Raw genomic sequence first — 25,957 nt, forward strand, 5'->3', positions numbered from 1 at the left:
AGATATACAGCATGGGAACAGGTCCTTCGGCCCACCAAGTCCACACCGACCAAAGATTCCCCACATACTAACACTATCCTACACACACCGGGGACAATTTTGCAATTGTACCAAAGCCAATTAGCCTACACACCTGTACGTCTTTGGAGTGTGGGAGGAGAGCAGGGCACCCGGAGAAAACCCACGCAGGTCAGGGTGTGAACGTACAAACTCCGTACAGACAGCTCCTGTGGTTAGGACTGTAAGGCAGCAACTCTACCGCTGCGCCAACGTGCCATCCACGATAATTTCCTTGCAGCGCCGTCACCAAAAGGCGGGCAGAAGTTAGAGGCACACTGCAAACCAAATGCACAGCGGCGCTGTGGTAGAGCTGTTGTCTTACAGTGCCAGGGACCCGGGATCGATCCTGACTACGGGTTCAACACAACATTGGTGTAGGGCAGAAAGTGCTGGAGGAATCTAGAGGGTCAGGCTTCATCCGTGGAAGGAACGGACATTGTCTCTACATTGTGACTGCCCTCCACTCAGGGTGGCCACGGTGGCGCAGCGCGAGACCCGGGTTCGATCCCAACTACGGGTGCTGTCTGTACGGAGTTTGTACGTTCTCCCCATGGGTTTTCTCCAAAATCTTTTGTTTCCGCCCACACTCCAAAAACGTGCAGGTCTGTAGGTTTATTTGCTTGGTGCAAATGGAAAAGTGTCCCTAGTGTGCATAGGATAGTGTCAATGTGCGTGGATCGCTGGTTGGTGCAGACTCGGTGGGCCGAAGGGCCTGTTTCCGCGCTGTATCTCTAAACCGAACATAAACATATACTCACCATCTGCATTTGGCTCAAGCTCTACATTCATGTTGACGTAGAACCGGATGCTGTCATCGGAGATAGTCGATGCATTTACAGTTTCGTAGGTTTCATCCGCACCATTTCCTCGCCCCTCACTGACATCTTCACACCCGGGAGTCATGTCGTCTGAAGGTGTCAAAAAAAAATTTGAGTTTAGTAACTAATTATCTTGCACTAAATGTTATTCACATTATTCCCTTTATCATGTATCACATACACTGTGGATGGCTCGATTGTCATCATGTATTGTCTTTCCGCTGACTGGATAGCACGCAACAAAAGCTTTTCACTGTACCTCGGCACACGTGACAATAAACTAAACTGAAACACAATCGTTTTGGGTCCTTCTAAATTGCAAAAAAAATGGCCCAATTCTTTCATTAAACCATTTACCAATGATGCGCGGGTGTAGGAAGGAACTGCAGATGCTAGTTTAAACCGAAGATAGACACAGAAAATGCTGGAGTAACTCAGCGGGACAGGCAGCATCTCTGGAGAGAAGGAATGGGTAATGTTTCGGGTCGAGGCTGAAGAAGGGTCTCGACCCGAAACGTCACCCATTCCTTATCTCCAGACAAGTTGCCCGTCTCGCTGAGTTACTCCAGTATTTTGTGTCTACCAACTATCCACAATAGCTCTGGCAACTCCGACCCATGTGACGCATTGGTGACAAATACGTCTGCGAACTTTAAAACGCTCACTTTAATTAAGTCGATTTTCAGTGGCCTTTTCCACCAGACTTTCAGAAGACAACCCAATCGAAAATTCTGTCCGATTAAATACATTTATGTTAATTTGGTTAATGGAGACAGAGTGTACATTTTTTTTGTTAAGTTCAAGGAGAGATGATGGCCAGAGACATCAAAACCTTTTTTAAAAGAGTGTTGTGGGACTAAAAAAAAGCACATTCATACATTAAGTATTTCACACGAAGCAAAATTCCCGTCTGTTGCAGAAGGTTTGGAGAAACAAAGAACTACAGTTGCCGGTTTATACCGAAGATAAAGGGTGGTGGGTGTATGGATCAAGCTGCCAGAGGAGGTAGTTGAGGCTGACAGTACATGGAAAGGAGAGGTTTGGAAAGATATGGACCAAACGCGGGCAAGTGGGACTAGTGTAGCTGGGACATGTTGGAGGTGTGGGCAGGTTGGGCCAAAGGGCCTGTTTCCACACTGTATCTCTCTATGACTATAGGCACAAAATGCTGGAGTAACTCAGCAGGTCAGGCAGCATGTTGTTAAAGACAACGGTAGATTAACAACAGAGTTGCTGCCTTACAGCACCAGTGGCATGGGGTTAGGAGGGAAAGATAGATCAATGGCAAAGATATGATTGAATGGCAGAGTAGATGTGATGGGCTGAATTGCCTAATTCTGCTCCTATCAGGTCAGGCAACATCTCTGGAGAAAAAGGATAGGTGACGTTTCGGGTCGGGACCCTTCTTCAGACCTGAAGCATTTTATGTCCATCAGGCGTCAGAGTGCCCATATTGTGGCACAGTGGCGCAGCGGTAGAGTTGCCACCTTACAGCACCAGTGACCCAAAGGTACCACCCGTACAACATCCTGACTACAGGTGCTGTCTGTACAGAGTTTGTACGTTTCCATCGTCTCCGGAGCGTTGGGCCGCTGCTCCAACATCGAGGAGCTCTGGTGCGGAGAGCTTCCAACGCGGGCGGCGCTGACCGCCATCGTGGAGTCATGGGGCACCTTGTAGAGGGCCTACAGCGGCAGTCTCCACCCGGCGCGGCCTACGGACATTGGAAGCCGCCGACTCCGGTAGGAGGGGGCCGACTCTGGTGCCCACGCCGCTGAGGAAGTCCCCGCATTACCCCTAAACGACGTCCCTTACTGGTAAGTCATGTCCTCTTGTTTGAATCTTCCCTGGACATCGGGAAAAGCTTGTCCACCGTAGCTGCTAACATTGCGGAGGGCTTGGGGTCCCCCCTGACTTCTGCGGGGAACATAAAGAGAGACTTATTGACCTATCTTGTAACTTAGCCTTCCCACACAGTGGGAAACTCCTTGACTCTCTCTGCTGTGTTGGGATTCCGATAATTGCGACCAAAATTCTACTAGTGTGTTGATGCCTTGTACAATTGTTTACATTTTTATTGTATGGCTCTGTATAAAGGGAATTCAAAATTTCACTATGCCATCTGGCACCTTCATGTGACTAATTAAATCTATCTTGAATCTTGAATCTTGAATCCACGTGGGTTTTCCCCGGTTTCGTCCCACATTCCAAAGACGTGCAGGTTTGTGGCTTATTTGACTTCTGTAAATTATCCCTATGTAAATTTTGCAGGATAGAACTAGTGTAGGGTGATTATTGGTTGGCATGGACTCGGTGGGCTGAAGGGCCTGTTTCCACACTGTATCTCTAAACTAAACTACAGAAAGTTTGGAGCCTTGCCACTAGATGTCACTAATGAGCTGCCATCTTTCTAAATTACCAATAAGCCCTCCAACCAAAGATCTAGAGCGGCCTCCATCTCTGCGGGAAGATCAAGGGACTATGGAAGTGTAGTTGTTAGATTCCACAGAATTACTTTCCCCCAAGATATCCCTGTGGCTTTCTGGCTTTATAGTTTAATTAGCACTTTTCACATGGAAGCAGAGAAAACATTCTAAAAGATATTAGTTTAGTTTATTGTCATGTGTAACGAGCTACAGTGAAAAGCTTTTTTAATGTGTGCTATCCAGTCAGCGGAAAGACTACACATGATTACAATCGAGCCATCCACTGTGTACAGATACAGGATAAAGGGAATAACGTTTAGTGCAAGGTAAAGTACGATTAATGATAGTCCAAGGGTCTCCATTGAGGTAGATGGTAGGTCAGGGTGCCTCTCCAAGTCATATTCCATCGTAGAGTCATAACTTCAGTCATACAGCTCGGAAACAGGTGCATTATCCATGCCACCCAAGATGCCCATTTACCTACAGTTGGCCCATATCCCGATCAACCTTTCCGATCCATGTGCTGTCCAAAATGTCTTCATTGGTGTTAATACAATTATTGTTAAAGACAGGTGGAGTAACTCAGCGGGACAGGCAACATGTTGTTAAAGACAACGGTAGGTTAAAAATAGAGTTGCTGCCTTACAGCGCCATGACATGGGGTTAGGAGGGAAAGATAGATCAATTGCAAAGATAGATCAATTCAAACAAGAAGACATGACTTCAGAATTAAGGGACAGAAGTTTAGGGGTAACATGAGGGGGAACTTCTTTACTCAGAGAGTGGTAGCGGTGTGGAATGAGCTTCCAGTGGAAGTGGTGGAGGCAGGTTTGATTTTATCATTTAAAAATAAATTGGATAGGTATATGGATGGGAAAGGAATGGAGGGTTAAGGTCTGAGTGCAGGTAGATGGAACTAGGGGAAAATAATTGTTCGGCACGGACTTGTAGGGCCGAGATGGCCTGTTTCCGTGCTGTAATTGTTATATGGTTATATGATTGAATGGCGGAGTAGACGTGATGGGCTGAATGGCCTCATTCTGCTCCTATCACATGAGACCCGGGTTCGGCCCTGACTACGGGTGCTGTCTGTACGGAGTTAGTATGTTCTCCCTGTGACCGCGTGGGTTTTCTCCGGGTGCTCTGGTTTCCTTCCACATTCCAACGACGTACAGGTTTGTAATTTAATTGGCTCTGTAAAATCATAAATTGTCCCAAGTGTGTGTTGGATAGTGTTAATGTGTGGTGATCGCTGATCAGCAAGAACTGGGCGGGCTAAAAGGCTTGTTTCCGCGCAGTATCTCTAAAATAAACTAACACTAAAGAAACTAAAGACACTCGTCTTCGCTAAAGCCGTCAGAAGCTGCTGCATTGCAAATAAATTAAAACAAATCTATGCGTCTGCCACATCAAAATTAAATTTTAATTGTGCCATTGAGGATTGAATCGATTTGAACTATCATGGTTCTTGCATTGTGGAATAAAACAGTATTGAAGCCAATTGGCAGCTGAGGTTCAGCTAGCTATTGTGAGCAGGGCTTGCTCTGGCCCATGGTGAAAGACAGACTCCAAAGTTTGGATCCAGATTTAACTTCAGTGGGTGCACAATGCCAAATATGTAAAAGGTAATTTCATTTTGTACTTCAGTGGAGAGTGCAGTTGGCAATCTCCTCTCAAGGTTTCAGGGAGTGATGTAGAGAACAAAAGATCTCGAGGTGAAAGTGCTCCACCTCTGCTGGTTTAGTTTAGTTTAGTTTAGAGACAGTGATCCCCGCACATTAACACAATCCCTCACACACCAGGGACAATGTCTACATGTATAGTACCAAGCCAATTAACCTACGAACCCGTCCGTCTTTAGAGTGTGGGAGGAAACCGAAGGTCTCGGAGAAAACCCACGCAGGTCACGGGGAGAATGTGCAAACTCCGTACAGACAGCGCCATTAGTCGGGATCGAACCCGGGTGTCCGGCGCTGTAAGCGTTGCAAGGCGGCGACTTTACCATGGCGTCACCGTGGAATAAATGGAATCTCATGCACAACTTTTTTTTATTAGTTTAGTTTATTGTCACATGTACTGAGGTGCAACAAAAAGCTTTGTGTATCGTGCTGGCCAGTCAGTTGAAAGACCAGACACTATAGACTATAAACAAAACTGTAAATTAACAGAAAGTGCTGGCGCAACTCAGCGCCCCTGGCAGTGACACTGAAGAACATGAAAAGGCAACATTTCAGTTCGAGACCTTTTTGCTTTGGGTTTTCATTTTGTAAACCAGCATCTGTAATTCATGGAGTCCAGAAATTACAGGGATGTTGATGCAGCCCAGCCAATCACGTACACCAGACTCCCCACCATCGGATCCATCTATGGACTTTAGAGACACAGCGCGGAAACAGGCCCGCCGGCCCAACGAGTCCGACTGACCAGAGATCACCCCTGACACTAGCACTATGTTACGCACAAGGGACAATTTACAATTTTACCAAAGCCAATTAATCTACAAACCTGTACGTCTTTGGAGTGTAGGAGGAAACCGGAGCACCCGGCGAAAGCCCACGCAGGTCACGGGGAGAACGTACAAACTGCTTACAGACAGCGCCTCTAGTCAGGATCGAACCCGGGTCTCTGGCGCTGCAAGACAGCAACTCTGTCACTGCGCCACCGTGCCGCCCATTTAGGGGGTGAATATAAAAGACAAGATTCCATGTATACACTACCAAGTGTCACAGAAGAACTCTCTGCCATGTTTGCCTTGGTAAACACCTCACGCACAATCTGTGGTGCACTATAACCATATAACAATTACAGCACGGAAACAGGCCATCTCGGCCCTACAAGTCCGTGCCGACACTATACTGAGACCGCTACAGAATTGGTTGGTCTATATCCTGGAGCAGGCAGATAGGGTGAGAAGGAGCTGGTCCAGAGGAGAGCGGTCACAGCTTCATGGCAGGTCAACCCGTTGTTCGAATAAACAGGCACCACATAATCCGACAAGGATATGCTTCTGTGTGAATGCAGGGCTAGCAACTCGCTGCACAAGAGGTTTAACACCCAACGAGAATGTGGTGATCCTCGGTGAAGTTAATGACATGGCAACTCAGGGATCGAAAGAGACTGCATTGTTGGGTCTGCCTACTCCAGTTACACTTGGAAAAGCTCCCTTTCAATCAGGAAAGGAAACATTCGTGGGCGGCACGGTGGCGCAGCGGTAGAGTTGCTGCCTCACAGCGCCAGAGACCTGGGTGCGATCCCGACTACGAGTGCTGTCTGTACATTCTCTCCATGACCTGCGTGGGTTTTCTCCGGGCGCTCCGGTTTCTTTCCACACTCCAAAGACATACAGGTTTGTATGCTAATTGGCTTGGTGTAAAATGTAAATAGTCCCTAGCATGTGTGTGTGTGTGTGTGTGTGTGTGTGTGTGTGTGTGTGTGTGTGTGTGTGTGTGTGTGTGTGTGTGTGTGTGTGTGTGTGTGTGTGTGTGTGTGTGTGTGTGTGTGTGTGTGTGTGTGTGTGTGTGTTAGTGTTAGTGTGCGGGGATCGCTGGTCGGTGCGGACTCGGTGGGCGAAGGGCCTGTTTCCGCGATGTATCTCGAAATTAAACATTCTAATTCTAACTGCAGCACTTTGGGATTAATTTGGTGCGACAAGTTTCAGATAATTGACCCATATTCTTCACTGCCAAAATTTCATCCCAAGATGAATTTTTTTCTTAAATACTTAAATATTTGAGCCTTGGGCAACAGATGAGAAGGAATTTGAGACAAACCAAAAACTCAGTGGGTACTCACCAATAATGACTTATTCCAGCTTAATCAAAGACACATCTCAGCCCAATCACTCCCTCTTCACCCCTCTCCCATCAGGCAAGCGGTTCAGAAGTGTGTAAACGCACAGCTCCAGATTCAGAGACAGTTTCTTCCCAGCTGTTATCAGACAACTGAATCATCCTGTCATCAACTAGAAGGTGGTACTGAGCTACTATCTACCTCATTGGAGACATTTGGACTATCTTAATTCGGACTTTACTGGATTTTATCTTGCACTAAACGTTATTTCCACTATCATGTATCTGTACACTGTGGACGGCTTGATTGTAATCATGTATAGTCTTTCCGCTGACTGGATAGCACGCAACAAAAAAGCTTTATGCTGTACCTCGGCACACGTGACAACGAACTAAATGAAATTCATGTTGGCAGATGAGACACTAACCATTTAGCCTAGCTCAGGAGGAGCTTACAAATACAATGCCCAAAGGAGAAGGTGGATCCGGCTCCATTCTCAGATTTAAAACCTCGCATTTTGATGGCGTGCTTCTCCATTGTTTGGGTGAAACAAAGAGAAGGTTATTTATTATATTCAACTGGGCGAGGTGCTGAGAGCAGAAGGAAACTCTTTGACTACATTTCTTCCACAAATTGGAAAGGATGCAAAGAAGATTGGAGAATTTTGGCAGGTCTTCAGCGCCTGAGCTAAATTTCAGTTTCAATTAGTTTAGAGAAATAGCGTGGTAACAGCCCTTCGGCCCATGCCGACCAGCAATCCCCGTACCCAAGTTATGTCCTACACACTAGGGTAAAGTAAAGTAAAGTAAAGTAAAGTAGCCTTTATTGTCATTCAGATACTTTCGGTCTGAACTAAATTTTGTTGCCTTGCAGTCATAGCTATAATAAAAATGACAAAAACACACAATAAACACAAATTTAACATCCACCACAGTGAGTTCACCAGGCACTTCCTCACTGTGATGGAAGGAAAAAATCTTAAAGTCCTTATCTCTTCCCTCCTTGTTCTCCCTCCGCTCCGAGGAGACCTGCGAGCTCTCGACGCTGTCGTCCACCGGGCCCGTGGCCGATCCTCCGATGTCGGGTCGCTGCTGCCACCGGAACGCCACAGCTCCGATGTCAGGTCACCGCTGCCGCTGCCGCAAAACACCACAGCTCCGATGTCAGGTCGCCACTGCCATCGGAACGCCACAGCTCCGATGTCAGGTCATCACTGCCACCGGAACGCCACAGCTCCGATGTCGGGTCGCCACTGCCGCTAAACGCCACAGCTCCGAGGTCGGGTCACCGCTGCCGCCAGAACGCCACAGCTCCGATGTCAGGTCACCACTGCCGCTGGAACGCTGCCCCAGCTCCAAGGCCACCAGCTCCGCTATTAGGTCTCGGCGCAGATGGAGACGGACACGGGGGATACGACAAGAGAAGTCGCATCCCCCGAAGGAAGAGACCAAAAACCTGTTTCTCCCCCCCACACACACACATACACAACATAATAAAATAAAACCAAAAATTAACTAAAACAGGACAAAAGAACAAACAAAAAAAGAAAAATCAAACAGACTGCAGGCGAGGCGCAGCTGCTAAGGCAGCGCCGCCATCTTGGATGTCATGTTACAGAAGCCAATTAACCTGTGAACCTGCATGTCTTTGGAATGTGGGAGGATTATCTGAATGGTGGCCGATTAGGAAAAGGGGAGATGCAATGAGACTTGGATGTCATGGTACACCAGTCATTGAAAGTAGGCATGCAGGTGCTGCAGGCAGTGAAGAAAGCAAATGGTATGTTAGCATTCATAGCAAAAGGATTTGATTGTATAGGAGCAGGAAGGTTCTACTGCAGTTGTACAGGGTCTTGGTCAGACCACACCTGGAGAATTGCATACAGTTTTGGTCCCCTAATCTGAGGAAAGACATTCTTGCCATAGAGGGAGTACAGAGAAGGTTCACCAGACTGATTCCTGGGATGTCAGGACTTTCATATGAAGAAAGACTGGATAGACTCGGCTGGTACTCGCTAGAATTTAGAAGATTGAGAGGGGATCTTATAGAAACTTACAAAATTCTTACGGGGTTGGACAGGCTAGATGCAGGAAGATTGTTCCTGATGTTGGGGAAGTCCAGGACAAGGGGTCACAGTTTAAGGATAAAGGGGAAATCTTTTAGGACAGATGAGAAAAATATTTTTCCCACAGAGAGTGGTGAATCTCTGGAACTCTCTGCCACAGAAGGTAGTTGAGGCCAGTTCATTGGCTATATTTAAGAGGGAGTTAGATGTGGCCCTTGTGGCCAAAGGGATCAAGGGGTATGGAGAGAAGGCAGGTACAGGATACTGAGTTGGATGATCAGCCATCATCATATTGAATGGCGGTGCAGGCTCGAAGGGCCCATGTCAACCAAGAGGTCCCATCTACTCCAGTCCAACCAGCCTGCGTTTGGCCCATATCCCGCTAAACCTTTCCTATCTACGTACCTGTCCAAATGTATTTTAAATTTCGTCATCCATATACGCACTACAATGTCCAAGAAGGTTGCCCCTCAGGATCTTTCTCTTCTCACCTTATACTCATGTCTGTTATTGCTCCTTTATTATAATGTTTAATGTTTGATGTGTCATTCCGAACTGTCATTGTATGTCATGTTGTCACTTGCGGGTGGAGCATCAAGGCAAATTCCTTGTATGTGAATACTTGGCCAATAAACATATTCATTCACTTATTCATTCATTCTGGTTCTGGATTTACCCTATTCTGGGTAAAATGCTGTGCATGCACTGTGTCTATTCCCCTTATGATTTTGCACACCTCTATAAGATCAACCTTCATCCTCCTGCACACCGAAGGAATCGAGTCCTAGCCTGCTCAACCACTCCCTATAGTCGGCCCTCAAGACTTGCCAAAATCCTCGTAAATCTTCTTCGCATTCTTTCCAACTTAACAACATCCTCCCGACAGTAGGGTGATTAAACCCAAACGCAATTCTCCAAATGTGGCCGCATCAACATCTTGTACAACTGCAACGTGACTTCCCATCTTCTATACTCAATAACTGATGAAGGTCCGGTCATTGGGTATTATTGGCAGAGAATGACCGATTCTTGATTAGTAAGGGTGTCAGAGTTATGGGGAGATTCGTTGTCTCTGTGAAGCATTTCGTTGTCTCTGTACAAGGGAATGTGGTTGAGAAGGCAAGGGAATGTGGTTGAGAGGGAAAGTCCTGGCCTGCCCAACCTCTCCCTGGAACTCAGGCCCCTTGAGTCATGTCAACATCCTCATAAATCTTCTCTGCATTCTTTCTAGCTTAACACGTTCATTCATCCATGTCATGGGAGCAGAAGTGGGCCATTCGGCCCATCGAGTCTACTCTGCCGACATCCACCCTGTGGCAGGGCGACTAATACTGAACGCAATACTCCAAATGCGGCCTCACCAAAGTTTTGTACACCAGCCCGCTGGCAGGTTAGCACGCAACAAAACCTTTCCACTGTACCTCAACACACGTGACAATAAACTAAACTCAACAACGGTCCCAAGTGCCACCTGATGACCAATGCACCTTCATTTTGTAAATGGGAAATAAAAATCTACTCACCACTTTCCTGAAGGTGGTATCCGTTCACAGTTGGTGTTTGAGTATCTGGAATGAAGGCAAAAGAGAGTTGATGCCGGGTGGTGTCAGCAATGACTGCCTCGCCAACAGTCTGTCTCTCCCTTTCTTCCTCGTTGTTTTTTAGTATGTGTTAAATGTACGTTTTTAGTGTTCTTTGGCTTATTTTATGTGGGGAGGGGGGGAGTTGGGGGAAACTTTCTCTAATCTCTTACCTCGACGGAGATGCTATTTTTTTCCGTATCGTATCTCCGTACGCAGTGCGGCCTAAGATCGAGGAGTTGCCGGGTTGCTGGAGACCGACTTCGAGAGCTCCACCGCGGGAGCCTACGGGACTAACATTGTGGAGCCCGTGATCCCTTTGCCAGGGATCTACCTCTGAGCTCTACCGCGGACTTTCACATCGCAGAGCTCGCGGTCTCTGGTTAGAGACCGACTTCAGGAGCTCCAAGCCACAGGAGGTTCGACGGCCCCGACACGGGAGCTTCGATCACCCCAACGGATAGTTCAACTGCCCCGACTACGGAAGAAAAATGAGGGAAGAAGATGAGCCTTTATTGCCTTCCATCACAGTGAAGAATATGGGGAATCTGCTGTGGTGGATGTTTATATTAACTTTTATGTTGTTGCGTGTCTTGTTGCTTTTTTGGTATGGCTGTATGGTAATTTGCATATTACTGTACCTTAATTGGTAAGACCTTTGAAACCTTTGAGCATTAATACAGTAGTGTCATATTGCTTCTAAGATGGCACCCAACCAGGCCGATTATTTGCGTGCCAGCTACAGAAGCATCCATAAGTGTTCCTGGTGTTGGGGGAGTCCAGAACCAGGAGTCACAGTTTAAGAATTCTCTGCCAAGGGGTAGGTCATGTTTTCAAGAGAGAGTTAGATTTAGCTTGTGAGCTAAAGGAATCAAGGGATATGGGGAAAAAGCAGGAGAGGGGCACTGATTTAAGATGATCAGCCACGATCATATTGAATGGCGGTGCTGGCTCGAAGGGCTGAATGGCCTACTCCTGCACCTATTTTTCTATGTTTCTCAGCAGATCTACAATCACATATTACAATCACTACACACTCTTAAATCTCCACTCCTGCAGCAACATTTCTTACTTTAACTATGATCACAACATGTTATTCCCTTATCATGTATCTATACGTTGTAATGGCTCGATTATAATCACGTATTGTCTGTCCGCTGGCAGGTTAGCACGCAACAAAAGCTTTTCACTGTACTCCGGTACATGCGACAATAAACTAAACTGAACTTTCTTTTTCATTTTAAAGCAGTTCCTTGAGTCTCCATTTGTACATTTTGTTTACCCTCAGAAAGGTTTACAAAGTTCTCACTTGCTTCAGAAAACAAGGTAGTAAAGGAGCTTCCTCAGCACATCGCAGGTGGACCTATACCCTATGACCATGGTTGAGGTGTAGACATTGATGTTGGAAGGTGGCATCTATCTATCATCAAGGATCCCACCACATAGACCATGCCTTCTTCTCATTGCTACCACTGGGCAGGAGGTGCAGAAGCCTGAAGTCACACACTGCCAGGTACTTCCCTGCAACTATCAGGCGAGAGTCATGGAAACGGGCCCTTCTGCCCAACTTGTTAATGCTGACCAACAGGTCAAATCTACCCTAGCCCTACCTGCCCACTTTAGACCAGATACAGCCTGGAAACAGGCCTGTCAGCCCACGGCGAACTTTGATCAGCCCATACACTAGCATTATTCTACTAGGAACAAGGATATGGTGGACCAATTGAATAACTACTTTGGTTCCGTCTTCACTAAGGAAGACATAAATAATCTGCCGGAAATAGCAGGGGACCGCGGGTCAAAGGAGTTGGAGGAATTGAGTGAAATCCAGGAAGTGGTGTTGGGTAAATTGAATGGATTAAAGGCCGATAAATCCCCAGGGCCAGATAGGCTGCATCCCAGGGTACTTAAGGAAGTAGCTCCAGAAATAGTGGATGCATTAGTAATAATCTTTCAAAACTCTTTAGATTCTGGAGTAGTTCCTGAGGATTGGCGGGTAGCAAACGTAACCCGACTTTTTAAGAAGGGAGGGAGAGAAAAAACGGGGAATTACAGACCAGTTAGTCTAACATCGGTAGTGGGGAAACTGCTAGAGTCAGTTATTAAAGATGGGATAGCAGCACATTTGGAAAGTGGTGAAATCATTGGACAAAGTCAGCATGGATTTACAAAAGGTAAATCAGGTCTGACGAATCTTGTAGAATTTTTCAAGGATGTAACTAGTAGCGTGGATAGGGGAGAACCAGTGGATTTGGTGTATCTGGACTTCCAGAAGGCTTTCGACAAGGCCCCACATAAGAGATTAGTATACAAACTTAGTTACTGCAGTTGTACGGGGTCTTGGTGAGACCACACCTGGAGTATTGCGTACAGTTTTGGTCTCCAAATCTGAGGAAGGACATTATTGCCATAGAGGGAGGGCAGAGAAGGTTCACCAGTGATTCCTGGGATGTCAGGACTGTCTTATGAAGAAAGACTGGATAGTCTTGGTTTATACTCTCTAGAATTTAGGAGATTGAGAGGGGATCTTATAGAAACTTACACAATTCTTAAGGGGTTGGACAGGCTAGATGCAGGAAGATTGTTCCCGGTGTTGGGGAAGTCCAGGACAAGGGATCACAGCTTAAGGATAAGGGGGAAATCCTTTAAAACCGAGATGAGAAGAACTTTTTTCACACAGAGAGTGGTGAATCTCTGGAACTCTCTGCCACAGAGGGTAGATGAGGCCAGTTCATTGGCTATATTTAAGAGGGAGTTAGATGTGGCCCTTGTGGCCAAAGGGATCAGGCGATATGGAGAGAAGGCAGGTACTGAGTTGGATGGTCAGCCATGATCATACAGGCTCGAAGGGCCGAATGGCCTACTCCTGCACCTATTGTCTATGTCCCTGACAACTCTCACCAGCTTCTACAGACGCACCATTTGAAAGCATTTTATCCGGTTGCATCACAGCTTGGCTTGGGAACAGCTCCATCCAAGACCACAAGAAATTGCAGCAAATTGTAGACAGGCTGCATACCATCACACAAACCAACCTTCCTTCCATCTACTCCATCTACACCTCACGCTGCCTCGGCAAGGCCAGCAGTATAATCAAGGGCAACTCGCACCCTGGCCACTCCGTCTTCTCTCCTCTCCCATCAGGCAAAAGGTATAGAAGTGTGAAAACACACACATCCAGATTCAGGGGCAGTTTCTTCTCAGCAGTTATCAGGCAACTGAATCATCCTACCACAACCAGAGAGCCGTGCTGAATTACTATCTACCTCTTTGGTGACCCTCGGACTATCTTTGATCAGACTTTGCTGGCTTTACCTTGCACTAAACGTTATTCCCTTTTTACCACGTATTTACACACTGCAAATGGATCGATTGTAATCAATGTATTGTCTTTCCGCTGACTATATAGCATGCAATAAAAGCTTTTCACTGTACCTCGGTACACGTGACAATAAACTGAATGGAACTGAACTTGGAGTAACTCAGCTGGTCAGGCAGTATCTCTGGAGAAAATGGCTGGGTGACCTTTTGGGTTGGGGCCCTTCTTCAGATTCACTAATATTTCACTAAAATTAATCTTACTTATCTTATTTAAAATAAATCTCTACATTTAAAGGACAATTGGACAAGTACATGGTCAAGAAAGATTTAGGTGAGGGGTTCCCAACCTTTTTTGTCCCGTTTACCCCTGGCAACTTTAATAGCATATAACAATGTTATTTCACTTATTTATGAACTAATGATGAACAGATACTGGTATACCAGAAACAAACACAGTCAGTCAATGATTAAAAATATGTACAAATCCAGAATTTACAAATCTTCCCCCTGGGGTAAATTTACCCCAGTTTGGGGACCCTTGATTTAGAGGGATATGGATCAAATGCAGGCTAAAGGTTTTAGATGGTGCATCTTAGTCACCATGAAGGAATTAGGCCAAAGGGCCTATTTCTATGCTGTATCTCTATGACAATAAACTCAATTCCTCTTCGATCCTTCAATTTTCTTTGCATAAACAACCACCTGGATGTTGAGTCTCATAGTCTATACTAGTTTTCACCGAGCCCACAGCTAACAAAGGCCTGTTTCCTTTATCATTGTTATTTTTTTGGCACAACTTTCATTCATTTGTTCTTTATCCCTCTTTATCACTGGCTATATCTGTTGTTTCCCTTTCCCCTGACTCTCAGTCTGACGAAGGGTCTCGAATCGATACGTCAACTATTCCTTTTCTCCAGAGATGCATTTCTTTTCTCCAGAGATTTAACCATATAACCATATAACAATTACAGCACGGAAACAGGCCATCTCGACCCTTCTAGTCCGTGCCGAACACGTATTCTCCCCTAGTCCCATATACCTGTGCTCAGACCATAACCCTCCATTCCCTTCCCATCCATATAACTATCCAATTTATTTTTAAATGATAAAAACGAACCTGCCTCCATCACCTTCACTGGAAGCTCATTCCACACAGCTACCACTCTCTGAGTAAAGAAGTTCCCCCTCATGTTACCCCTAAACTTCAGTCCCTTAATTCTCATGTCATGTCCCCTTGTTTGAATCTTCCCTACTCTCAGTGGGAAAAGCTTTTCCACATCAACTCTGTCTATCCCTCTCATCATTTTAAAAACCTCTATCAAGTCCCCCTTAACCTTCTGCGCTCCAAAGAATAAAGCCCTAACTTGTTCAACCTTTCTCTGTAACTTAGTTGCTGAAACCCAGGCAACATTCTAGTAAATTTCTCCAGAGTCTGATCCGCTGAGTTACTCCAGCGTTTTGTGTCTCTCTTCGGTTTGAACCACCAGCATCTGCAGTTCCTTCCTACACCTCGATGAAAGCCTGGATAAGCCTAGTGTGCTTTAATGTTTACTTTTAATCTGATTTATGGTTCTGCAAAGAACCTTCAGGGTAGGGAGAGGATTGCCAATGCTAAAATGAGCTGCAGAGTTCTAGGTCACTTTATTATTGAACTGTAGTCGATTCAACTTTAAAACCAACGATTCAACTTCACTCCAAAAAAATCTTGAAGCACAAAAAGATATTTAGCCCACCTGGTCTGTTTCTACTCTTTGAAAACACACTTTAGACTTTGGAGATGTTACGTGGAAACAGGCCCTTCAGCCCACCGAGAAATATGTTTTTCACAACTGAAGCATATTCTGTCTGAGAGGCGGCATAATTTAACACCAGATAATTTGAATAAATTGCTTGTAATTATGCGCAACCAGGCAACTTTGGTCATTTAATGTAGAATACCTTTATGTTATCATGTTCAACCATATTTTGGGGATGGAAACCTTTTTATGCCTTTTTTTGTCAATGTGCCTTTTCATGCCTTTTTTGCAATTTTATCATGCCTTTTTGCCAGCCCACCGAGTCCGCACCGACCAGTGATCACCCCGTACACCAGCACTATCCCACGCACCAAGGGACAATTTACAATAGGCAATTATCCTACAAACCTGTACGTCTTTGGAATGAGAGTGGAAACCAGAACACCGGGAGATAACACAAGCGGTCACAAGGAGAAGGTACAGACTCTGAATAGATAGCACATGCAGTCAGGATTAAATCATAATGGGGGTGGATAAGATTAAGAGCCACAGTTTTTTCCCCCTGGAAAGTGGAGTCTAAAAGTTGAGGCCATGGATTTAAGGTGAAAGGGGAAAGATTTAAAAGGGACCCCAAGGACAATTGTTTTTTGGATATATTATTGAGCTGCCGGAGGAAGTGATAGTAGGTAGAATTACAATGTATAACTAGACTAAGTGGGACCCATTGGGTCCCATGTTCACACGGGAGGGCTGGTCCCTCAACGCAATATTCCACCTCTCCACCAATTCCAATATTGGTGGCCAGTGGGGGGGGGGGGCTTTCTGGAGCGCTGGTATGGGTTCTTAGTGTGGCAGCTCAGTCCCTCAAGCCTGATCTGCTGGCAGCTAACTCACGGCTGGTGGGCTGGCAGTTGACTCATGACTATTCCTTGAAATTCCATTTCAATCAGGGTGCAAGAACACCAAATTCAAATCCATGTTCCTACCATTTCAAGCAGGGTGCAAGGCCACCAAATTCAAGTGCAGTTTCTTACTACTATGAGCAGGGTGCAAGGCCACCAAATTCAAGTGCAGTTTCATACCACTTCAAGCTGGAACCAAGGCCACCAAATACAAGTGCAGTTTCATACCACTTTCAGCAGGGTGCAAGGCCACCAAATTCACTGCAGTTTTATTCCACTTCAAGCAGGGTCCAAGGCCACCAAATTCAAATGCAGCTTCATACCATTTCATGCAGGGTGAAACCACCATAAAACCACACAAAACACCAAACTCACAGTTCAGTAGATATTCAGTGTGTTCAGTTGATTCACAGCTCAGACAGAGTCATGACCTCTCCCTCCCCCATCATGCAGAAACTGAGCCACACCCACACTTCCGGGTTTTATAACCCCTTCCCCTCCCACTGGAAAAGGTGTGGCTTTCAGGGCGTGATTGACAGGAGAGAGATTCTCAACATTTTTTAAACACTAATAACACTTTTATTTTTCATTGATAAGTAGAATTCTCTGCACCTGCTGAGCGGAGGTGGGACTGAGAAAGATGGCCAAAAATCACTACCGTAAGTGTAGCGTTTTATCTAAAATCAATATAAAGTGCAAACAGGAAGTAAGTGCATTTGCAGTAGTGCCTTTCAACTTCAAACCAAAGCACCCAAGCCACCATTCGCAGTAATTAGTGGCTTTCAACCTCAAGCCAAAGCATCCAAGCCACCATTTTCAGTTAGTGCCTTTCAACTTCATGCCACTATTTGAAGTAAGTGCCTTTCAACTTCAAGCAAAGCACCCAAGCCACGATTTGCAGTGTAGTGCCTTTCAACTGCAAACCAAAGCACCCAAGCCACCATTTGCAGTAAGTAGTGCCTTTCAACTTCAAGCCAAAGCACTCAAGCCACCATTTACAGTAAGTAGCGCCTTTCAACTCCATGCCACCATTTGCAGTAAGAAGTGCCTTTCAACTTCAAGCCAAATCACCCGCCACCATTTGTAGTAAGTAGTGCCTTTCAACTTCAAGCCAAAGCACCCAAGCCACCATGTGCAGTAAGTAGCGCCTTTCAACTTCAAGCAAAACACCCAAGCCACCATTTGCAGTAAGTAGTGCCTTTCAATTTCAAGCAAAGCACCCAAGCCACCATTTTCAGTAAGTAGTGCCTTTCAACTTTAAACCAAAGCTCCCAAGCCACCATTTGCAGTAAGTAGTGGCTTTCAATTTCAAGCAATGAACCCTAGGCACCATTTGCAGTAAGTAATGCCTTTCAACTTCAAGCCAAAGCACCCAAACAACCATTCGCAGGCAGTGTCTTTTTACTTCAAACAAACCATATTTTCATTTTTAAACAACATTAAGGGTACTGACAGTTGTGTATACATTTGTTCAGTGTTATTCAGAGCTCAGAGAGACATGACCATTAGCTTCATCCATCTTGCAGAGACTTAGTGAGGCATACCACTTCCTGGTTTTATAGTCCCTCCCCCTAGCAGGGGCAGCATGGGCAGCAGAGAGAATGGTGATTTTTTTTCAACTTCAAGCCAAAGCTCCCAAGCCACCATTTGCAGTAAGTAGTGCCTTTCAACTTCATGCCACCATTTGCAGTAAGTAGTGCCTTTCAACTTCAAGCCAAAGCATCCAAACAACCATTTGCACACAGTGCCTTTTTACTTCAAACAAACCATATATTAATTTTCAAACCACATTAAGGGTACTCACAGTTGTGTAGAAATTTGTTCAGTGTTATTCAGAGCTCAGCGAGACGTGACCCGTGGCTTCATCCATCTTGCAGAGCGTGAGTGAGGCACACCACTTCATGGTTTTATAGTCCCTCCCCCTCCCTCCAGCAGGGGCAGCAGCGAGAATGGTGATTTTAAAAAAAACATTAATATACCTCTGATTTGTCATCGATGGGAAAAATCCTCTGCACCCTAAGGCGGAGGGGGGCTCTGAACGAGGCGGCCAAAAATGACAGCCGTAGGTGGCGGCGTTCTGTCAGCAATCGCAGCACAGTGGGCCAAAAGCGGTCAAGATCAGAGATTTAGTAATATAGATAGGCTTTTAAACAGATACATGGATATAAAAACTTGGGGGATATGGGCCTGAATTATAGGGAGAGGGTGGGAAAGCTAGTACTTTGTTCGTTGGGGTGATCTTATAGAAGTGTATAAGTTCATGAGGGGAATAGGTAAACCTTATCTCTGTATCGCCCTTTTTTTCTTCCCCCCCCCCCCCCCCCCCCCCCCCCGGTCATGGCAAATCATGGGTGTTTCCAGGGTGCTATTCCCTATATGAAGGACGCCTGAGCATGACTTTGTTTAGCGTGTGGAGACTGGTGCACAGACAGCCACCCCACGGTCCTTGACAGATCTGGGTCAGGATCCAGTGGCATGGAGTCCAAGACGACCGGAGACCCTTTTCTGCTGCAGCCTTCATCCGCCTTCCCAGCCGTTGTGATGCTCCACTAAAGTCACCCATCGCCCTCCGCCTGTTCCACCGTTGAGGTCTCGGTTGGATTGCTCTTTGTCAGAGACCTCCCCCTCGACCTTACCGCCATGGGTGGCCCTACCAGGAGCACATCTCCAGACGGCTTCACTCTCAGGATCCCAGGTCCACACAAGCTTCTCCACCACGACAAGGTGAATATCCATGGAGTAACGCCCACTCTCCTGACATCAGTCTGAAGAAGGGTCCCAATCCGAAATGTCACCCATTCCTTCTCTCCAGAGTTGCTGCCTGTCCCACTGAGTTACTCTAGCATTCTGTGCCTTTAGGGGAATAGATGGGGTAGATTTACAGAGTCTCTTACCTAGAGTCGGGGAATCAAGAACCGTAGGTTTAAGGTGAAAAGGGAAAGATTTAAAAGGGACCTAATGGACATTTTTTTCCCCCCACACAAAGGGCAGCGGGTGTATGGAACGATCTGCCTGAGGAGGTTGTTGGGGCAGGTACAATAACAACTTTTAAAAGACATTTGGACATGGATAGGAAATGTTTAGAGGGTTATGGTCCAAGAGCAGTCACCCCTCGCAACACTTTGCAAACAAAGAAACATCACTACAGCTTAGTATAGAGATACAGCACTGAAACAGGCCACTCGGCCCACCAAGTCCGCACCGACCAGCAATCCCCCGCACATTAACACTATCCTACACACACAAGGGACAATTTAACAAAGCCAATTAACCTACAAACCTGTACGTCTTTTGAGTGCGGGGGGGAAAGAAGAGATCCTGGAGAAAAGCAGAGATCCTGGATCTTCCTAGCCTGAGGTGATCTGTTGCCATTAGGGATGCCAACAGTCCCATAATAGCCAGGACATCCCGCATATTGGGCTAAATTGGTTTGTCCCATACGGGACTGCCTTTGTCCCGTATTTGACTGCTACTACTCGGGTCGAGTGGACTGTCGAGTCGGGGCATCGCGTCCGGCCCCACCTCACCCGTCCCGACGCAGTTTATGCAGCCCATGGGGGGCAGCAGCGCCCTCGCCCGTGGCCCTGTTGGTCGGCAGCCCGGCCAGATGTCCGCCCTTCGCTTACCGCCGACACCATGGCTGATCATCGGTTCATGACTTGGATGGGGTGCCGGATTTTGCGCATGACTTAGCCAGGGACAAAACTCCTCAGCTGGCCCGCCGGCTGGGCTTTGTGATAAGGTCCAGTACCCGGGCCAACTCATCATTTACCCAGCCACGGCTGAGTCGGTCAACCATATAACCATATAACAATTACAGCACGGAAACAGGCCAGCCCGGCCCTTCTAGTCAACGAATTGCCATCGGGAATTTGTCACTTATTTTGACCTTTTATCCCTTATTTGGGAGTGAGAAAGTTGCCATCTAGTTGGCATCCCAGGACCTGTCCAATTCCCCCCCCCCCCCCCCCCCCCCCCCCCCCCCCCCCCCATCCCCCCGCACCCCCCCCACACAATCAGTCCAAACATAGAAACATAGAAAATAGGTGTAGGAGTAGGCTATTCGTCCCTTCGAGCCTGCACCTCCATTCAATATGATTATGGCTGGTCATCCAACTCAGTATCCTGTACCTGCCTTCTCTCCATACCCCCTGATCCCTTTAGCCACAAGGGCCACATCTAACTCCCTCTTAAATATAGCCAATGAACTGGCCTCAACTACCTTCTGTGGCAGAGAATTCCAGAGATTCACCACTCTCTGTGTGAAAAATGTTTTCCTCAGCTCGGTCCTAAAAGATTTCCCCCCTTATCCTTAAACTGTGACCCCTTGTTCTGGACTTCACCAATGCCGGGAACAATCTTCCTGCATCTAGCCTGTCCAACCTCTTAAGAATTTTGTAAGTCTCAATAAGATCCCCCCTCAATTTTCTAAATTCTATCGAGTACAAGCCGAGTCTATCCAGTCTTTCTTCATGTGAAAGTCCTGACATCCCACAAAGAAGGGTCCCGACCCGAAACGTCACCTATCCATTTTCCCCAGAGATGCTGCCAGACCCGCTGAGTTACTCTAGCATTCTGTGTCGATCCATCTTTAGTATGATTAGCCGAATGATATTCATGGCCAAGACTGCAGGGGATAAAAAGTATCTTCGCTCTTTGTAAGTGTGCCAATTGCATCTCATCTTAACATCTCATCCGAAAGATAAACAATGCTAGCACACATACATAGCTGGAAAAGAACTTTAAAGGGTGTGTAATTTTACTAACCGAGAGACATAATTTACAGTGTAAAGACAAAGAGCCAATGTCGTTTATTCTAAGGATCTTCCACAATCCAATCTGAAGATAGACACAAAAAGCTGGAGTAACTCAGCAGGACAGGCAGCATCTCTGGATAGAAGGAATGGGGGACTTTTCGGGTCGAGAAGAAGGGTCTGGACCCGAAACATCTGACGAAGGGTCTCGACCTAAAATGTCACCCCTTCCTTCTCTCCACGGATGGAGACAAAGTGTTGGAGTAACTCAATGGGTCCGGCAACATCTCTGGAGGACATAGATAGATGATGTTTCAGGTTGGGACCTGAAATGTCACCCATCCTTTTTCAATAGAAGAAAGATTCTGACCCGAAACATCACCTATTCCTTTTCTCCAGAAATGCTGCTTGTCCTGCTTAGTTACTCCAGCATTTTGTGTCTATCTTCAGTATAAACCAGCATCTGCAGTTCCTTCTGACACACAACCAACAAAGATACTTTAGTCGAAAAGTGGCAAACAGCATTAACTCCTTGATATATCACTGACAAATGTTTAGAAAAGTGATGGATTGATCGAAAAATACAACATGGAAACTGGCTCTTCGGCCCATCAGATCCATGCCAACTATTGATCACCTATTTACACTAGTTATCCCACATTCACTTCCAATCCCTACACACTCGGTACAATTTACTTTTAGGTTTATTATTCACAAGTTCACAAGTTATAGTAGAATTAGGCCATTCGGCCCATCAAGTCTACTCCGCCATTCAATCATGGTTGATCTCTGCCTCCTAATCCCATTCTCCTGCCTTCTCCCCATAACCCTTGACACCCGTTCTCATCAAGAATGTGTCTATCTCTGCCTAAAAAATATCCGCTGACTTGGCCTCCTCAGCTCTCAATGGCAATGAGTTCCACAGATTAACTACCATCTGACTAAAGATCTTCTTCCTCGCCTCCTTTCTATAAGAGCGCCCTTTAATTCTGAGGCTATGACCTCTGGTCCAAGACTCTCCCACCAGTGGAAACCTCCTTCATTATTATTATCACGTGACAATTAAGGCACAGTAAAAGGCTTTGCTTTGCATGGTATCCAAACCAATCAAATATACTATATATTGATATAATCAGTTCAAACTCAAGAACCTGCTCCAGTGCTGTACCTTAACGCGTTCTGTGTTCGCATAAGTTCATAATCATAGAAGCAGTATTAGGCCATTCAGCCCATCATGTCCACTCCCCCTAAACAGTCATGGCTGATCTATCCGATGCAATAGTGGCATTTAAGAGACCTTTGATTAGGCAAATGGATATGCAGAGAATAGATGGATATGGATTACGTTGAGGCAGATAAGAGATAGTTTTGGCATCATGCTTGCACAGACATTGTGGGCTGAAGGGCCTGTTCTTGTGCTACATTATTCTTTGGCCATTAACAAAGATTATATCGCCACATCAAAACAAAATATTCAGATTCAATTACTGGATTCTCTATCCTCTCAATGACTAGAGAGCAGTCCTGAGCGACTGTCTACCTCACTGGAGACCCCTGGACTATCTGTAATCGGACTTTATCTTGCACTAAATGTAATTCCTACATCATGTGTTCTGTGCATTGTGGACGACTCGACTGAAATCATATATAGTCTTGAAAATAAACTAAACATCCTCCAACATCACAATCAACAATTTGTTTGTTCCATAATGAGTCATCTTAAAAGTGATCATTAGACCAACATAAATGCAGATGACCTTAAATCACCAACTAATACATTTCTGAACACCTCTAGCCTTTGTCACTTACTCCACCCATCTGCCAATCAATCCCTCCTCTTTCACTTGGATCCACCTATCACTTGCCAGACTTTGTCCCACCCCCACCTCTCTATTTTATCTTTGAACCCCCTCCCACCCCAATCCATCTTAAGTAGGGTCCTGACCCAAAACAGGTTCATAAATAATAGGAGCAGACTTAGGCTATTTGGTCCATCAAGTCTACTCTGCTGTTCAATCATGGCTGATCTATTTTTCCCTCTCAACCCCATTCCCCTGCCTTCTCCTCTTAATCCGACTCCTGTACTAATATGCCTTACACATATCCATTTTTAAAAATATATACATACTTTTACATATACAATATACATTTGCCTTATGTGGCAATGAATTCTACAGATTCACCATCCTAGCCTAAAGTCCCCCAAGTCTCCTTTCTAAAGGTATATCCATTTAAACTAGGCCCTGGTCAGACCCCACAAGTCCATGCTCCAATCATCTATCTCCCTTTCACATTCCAGTTCTGTGCTTTATCTCACTCCCTACAGCTTGGTATAATTGTAAATTGGCCCTTGTGTGTGTAGGATAGTGTTAGTGTGCGGGGATCGCTGGTTAGTGCAGACTCGGTGGTCCGAAGGGCCTGTTTCCGCGCTGTACATCTAAACTATACTGAAAAAAAAATAACTGCGATTTCATGGTGGCAAATCTGCTTTAGTTGCCAATGCTGTCCGATGATTCAGAAGCTTGGGGGCAAGTTTCTCACCAGAAATGAGAGCAAAGACATGGTCTGACATTCCAAATGATGGTTGAGGGGGAAATGTTGGGTGGGAGGTGTTGGCCCGTGGATGAGGTATTAATCCGAGCTTCCATCTGTTCTCTCAATGTGATAAAAGAATGTGTTTGCTGGCAGCATTTTCAAAATCACAAGTTCAGAGTGATAGGAGCAGGATTAGGCCATTCGGCCCATCGTCTACTCCATTCAATCATGGCTGATCCATCTCTCCCTCCTAACTCGGTTCTCCTGCCTTCTCCCCATAACCTCTAACACCCGTACTAATCAAGAATCTATCTATCTCTGCCTTAAAAATATCCACTAACTTGGCCTCCACAGCCTTCTGTGGCAATGAACTCCATAGATTCACCACCCCCTGACTAAAGAAATTCCTCCTCATCTTCCTAAAGGAACGCCCTTTAATTCTAAGGCTAAAGATTCCTCACAGATAACCCTTCAATTGTGGAATAGTCAGTGACTGCAGAGCTTAGAAAAGTTATAGTCAATTTTTGAAACATTTTATAGGTCAGCCACCAAAATGGAATTGGGAAAATAAAGATGTGAACTTACTGCCATTTGTAGTAGTGTGTACTATCTCCAAATCGGTTGGTGTGTTGACATTATAACAGTGACAGCACATGTACTTTATTGGCCTTGATATTTAGTTTATTTTATTTTAGAGATACTGCGCTGAAACAGGCTCTTCGGCCCACCAAGTCCACGCCAACCAGCGATCCCCGCACACTAACACGATCCTACACTCTTGAGACAATTTTACCAAGCCAATTAGACTGTACATTTTTGGAGTGTTATTTTGAGCAAAGTAATCAAATAGCCTTTGGACGAAACGTTTTCTTCAGAGAGAGGAGGAGAACTTCTTCAAAGTAGACATACCTTGAGGAGATTTCGCAGTGGAGCAGACAAAATGTCGACCTCACCTTTCGGATGATATCAGTTTAGGGTCAAATCACAGTGTGATCGTATCACGGCCTGGTTCAGCAACGCGAACACCCAGGAACAACTTGAGGAAAAACTTTTTCACTCAGAGAATTGTGAATCTGTGGAATTCTCTGCCACAGAAGGCAGTGGAGGCCAATTCACTGGAATGTTTTCAAGAGAGAGTTAGATTTAGCTCTTAGGGCTAACAGAATCAAGGGATATGGGGAAAAAGTAGGAACGGGGCACTGATTTTGGATGATCAGCCATGATCATATTGAATGGTGCTGGCTCAAAGGTCAGAATGGTCTACTCCTGCACCTATTTTCTATGTTTCTATGAACAAAGGTGATATAGAGTGGTAGAAACTGCCCAGCCAGATTCTTACCTCCCCACTATCGAAGGGATTAAGATGAGGCATCGTCTCAAAAAGGCAGTAGATGAAGTGGACGTGGAGAGGATGTTTCCACTAGTGGGAGAGTCTAGGACCAGAGAGCACAGCCTTAGAATAAATGAGGCATACCTTTAGAAAGTTGCTGAGGAGGAATTTCTCTAGTCGGAGGGTGACGAATCTGTGGAATTCATTGCCACAGACGGCTGTGGAGACCAAGTCAATGGATATTTCTAGGGTGGAGATTGGCAGATTCTGGATTAGTACGGGTGTCAGGGGTTATGGGGAGAAGTCAGGGGAATGGGGTTGAGAGGGAGAGATAGATCAGCCATGATTAAACAACATAGTAGGCTTGATGGGTCAAATGGCTTAATTCTTCTCCTACAACTTATGAATTAAACTCAGCAGCTGTCAACTTTGTTTATTTGTTGCATTAGTATTACGGTTATTCATTTATTGAATTTTTTAATTATTATATTTAATTGCCTGTATCGTGTTCATGGGCTTGTTAAGATGCTGCCAGTAAGAATGTCAGTGTTTAGTTCTCTGTACACATTACAATTGAACACTCTGGACTATTGGATCTTGGCCAGTATAATTCTTCTTTTTGTTTAAAATGTTAAAAAAAA

At 45.6% G+C, this 25,957-nt stretch overlaps 1 protein-coding gene across 2 annotated transcripts in view; it reads right to left on the minus strand.

Moving 5' to 3' along the window:
- Window positions 1–25,957, minus strand: part of slc4a11 (solute carrier family 4 member 11) — a 196,239-nt gene that overhangs the window by 91,491 nt on the left and 78,791 nt on the right. For both annotated transcript variants that reach the window (XM_055642506.1, XM_055642582.1), the window contains 2 exons: window positions 10,682–10,726; window positions 819–968 (listed from right to left, as the gene is read on the minus strand). In XM_055642506.1, coding sequence (XP_055498481.1) covers window positions 819–968; window positions 10,682–10,726 — 195 coding nt within the window. The remainder of the gene's footprint in view (window positions 1–818; window positions 969–10,681; window positions 10,727–25,957) is intronic.

This window comes from Leucoraja erinacea, chromosome 1 (assembly GCF_028641065.1).
Source record: "Leucoraja erinacea ecotype New England chromosome 1, Leri_hhj_1, whole genome shotgun sequence".
In the NCBI taxonomy this organism is placed as follows: Eukaryota; Metazoa; Chordata; class Chondrichthyes; order Rajiformes; family Rajidae; genus Leucoraja; species Leucoraja erinaceus.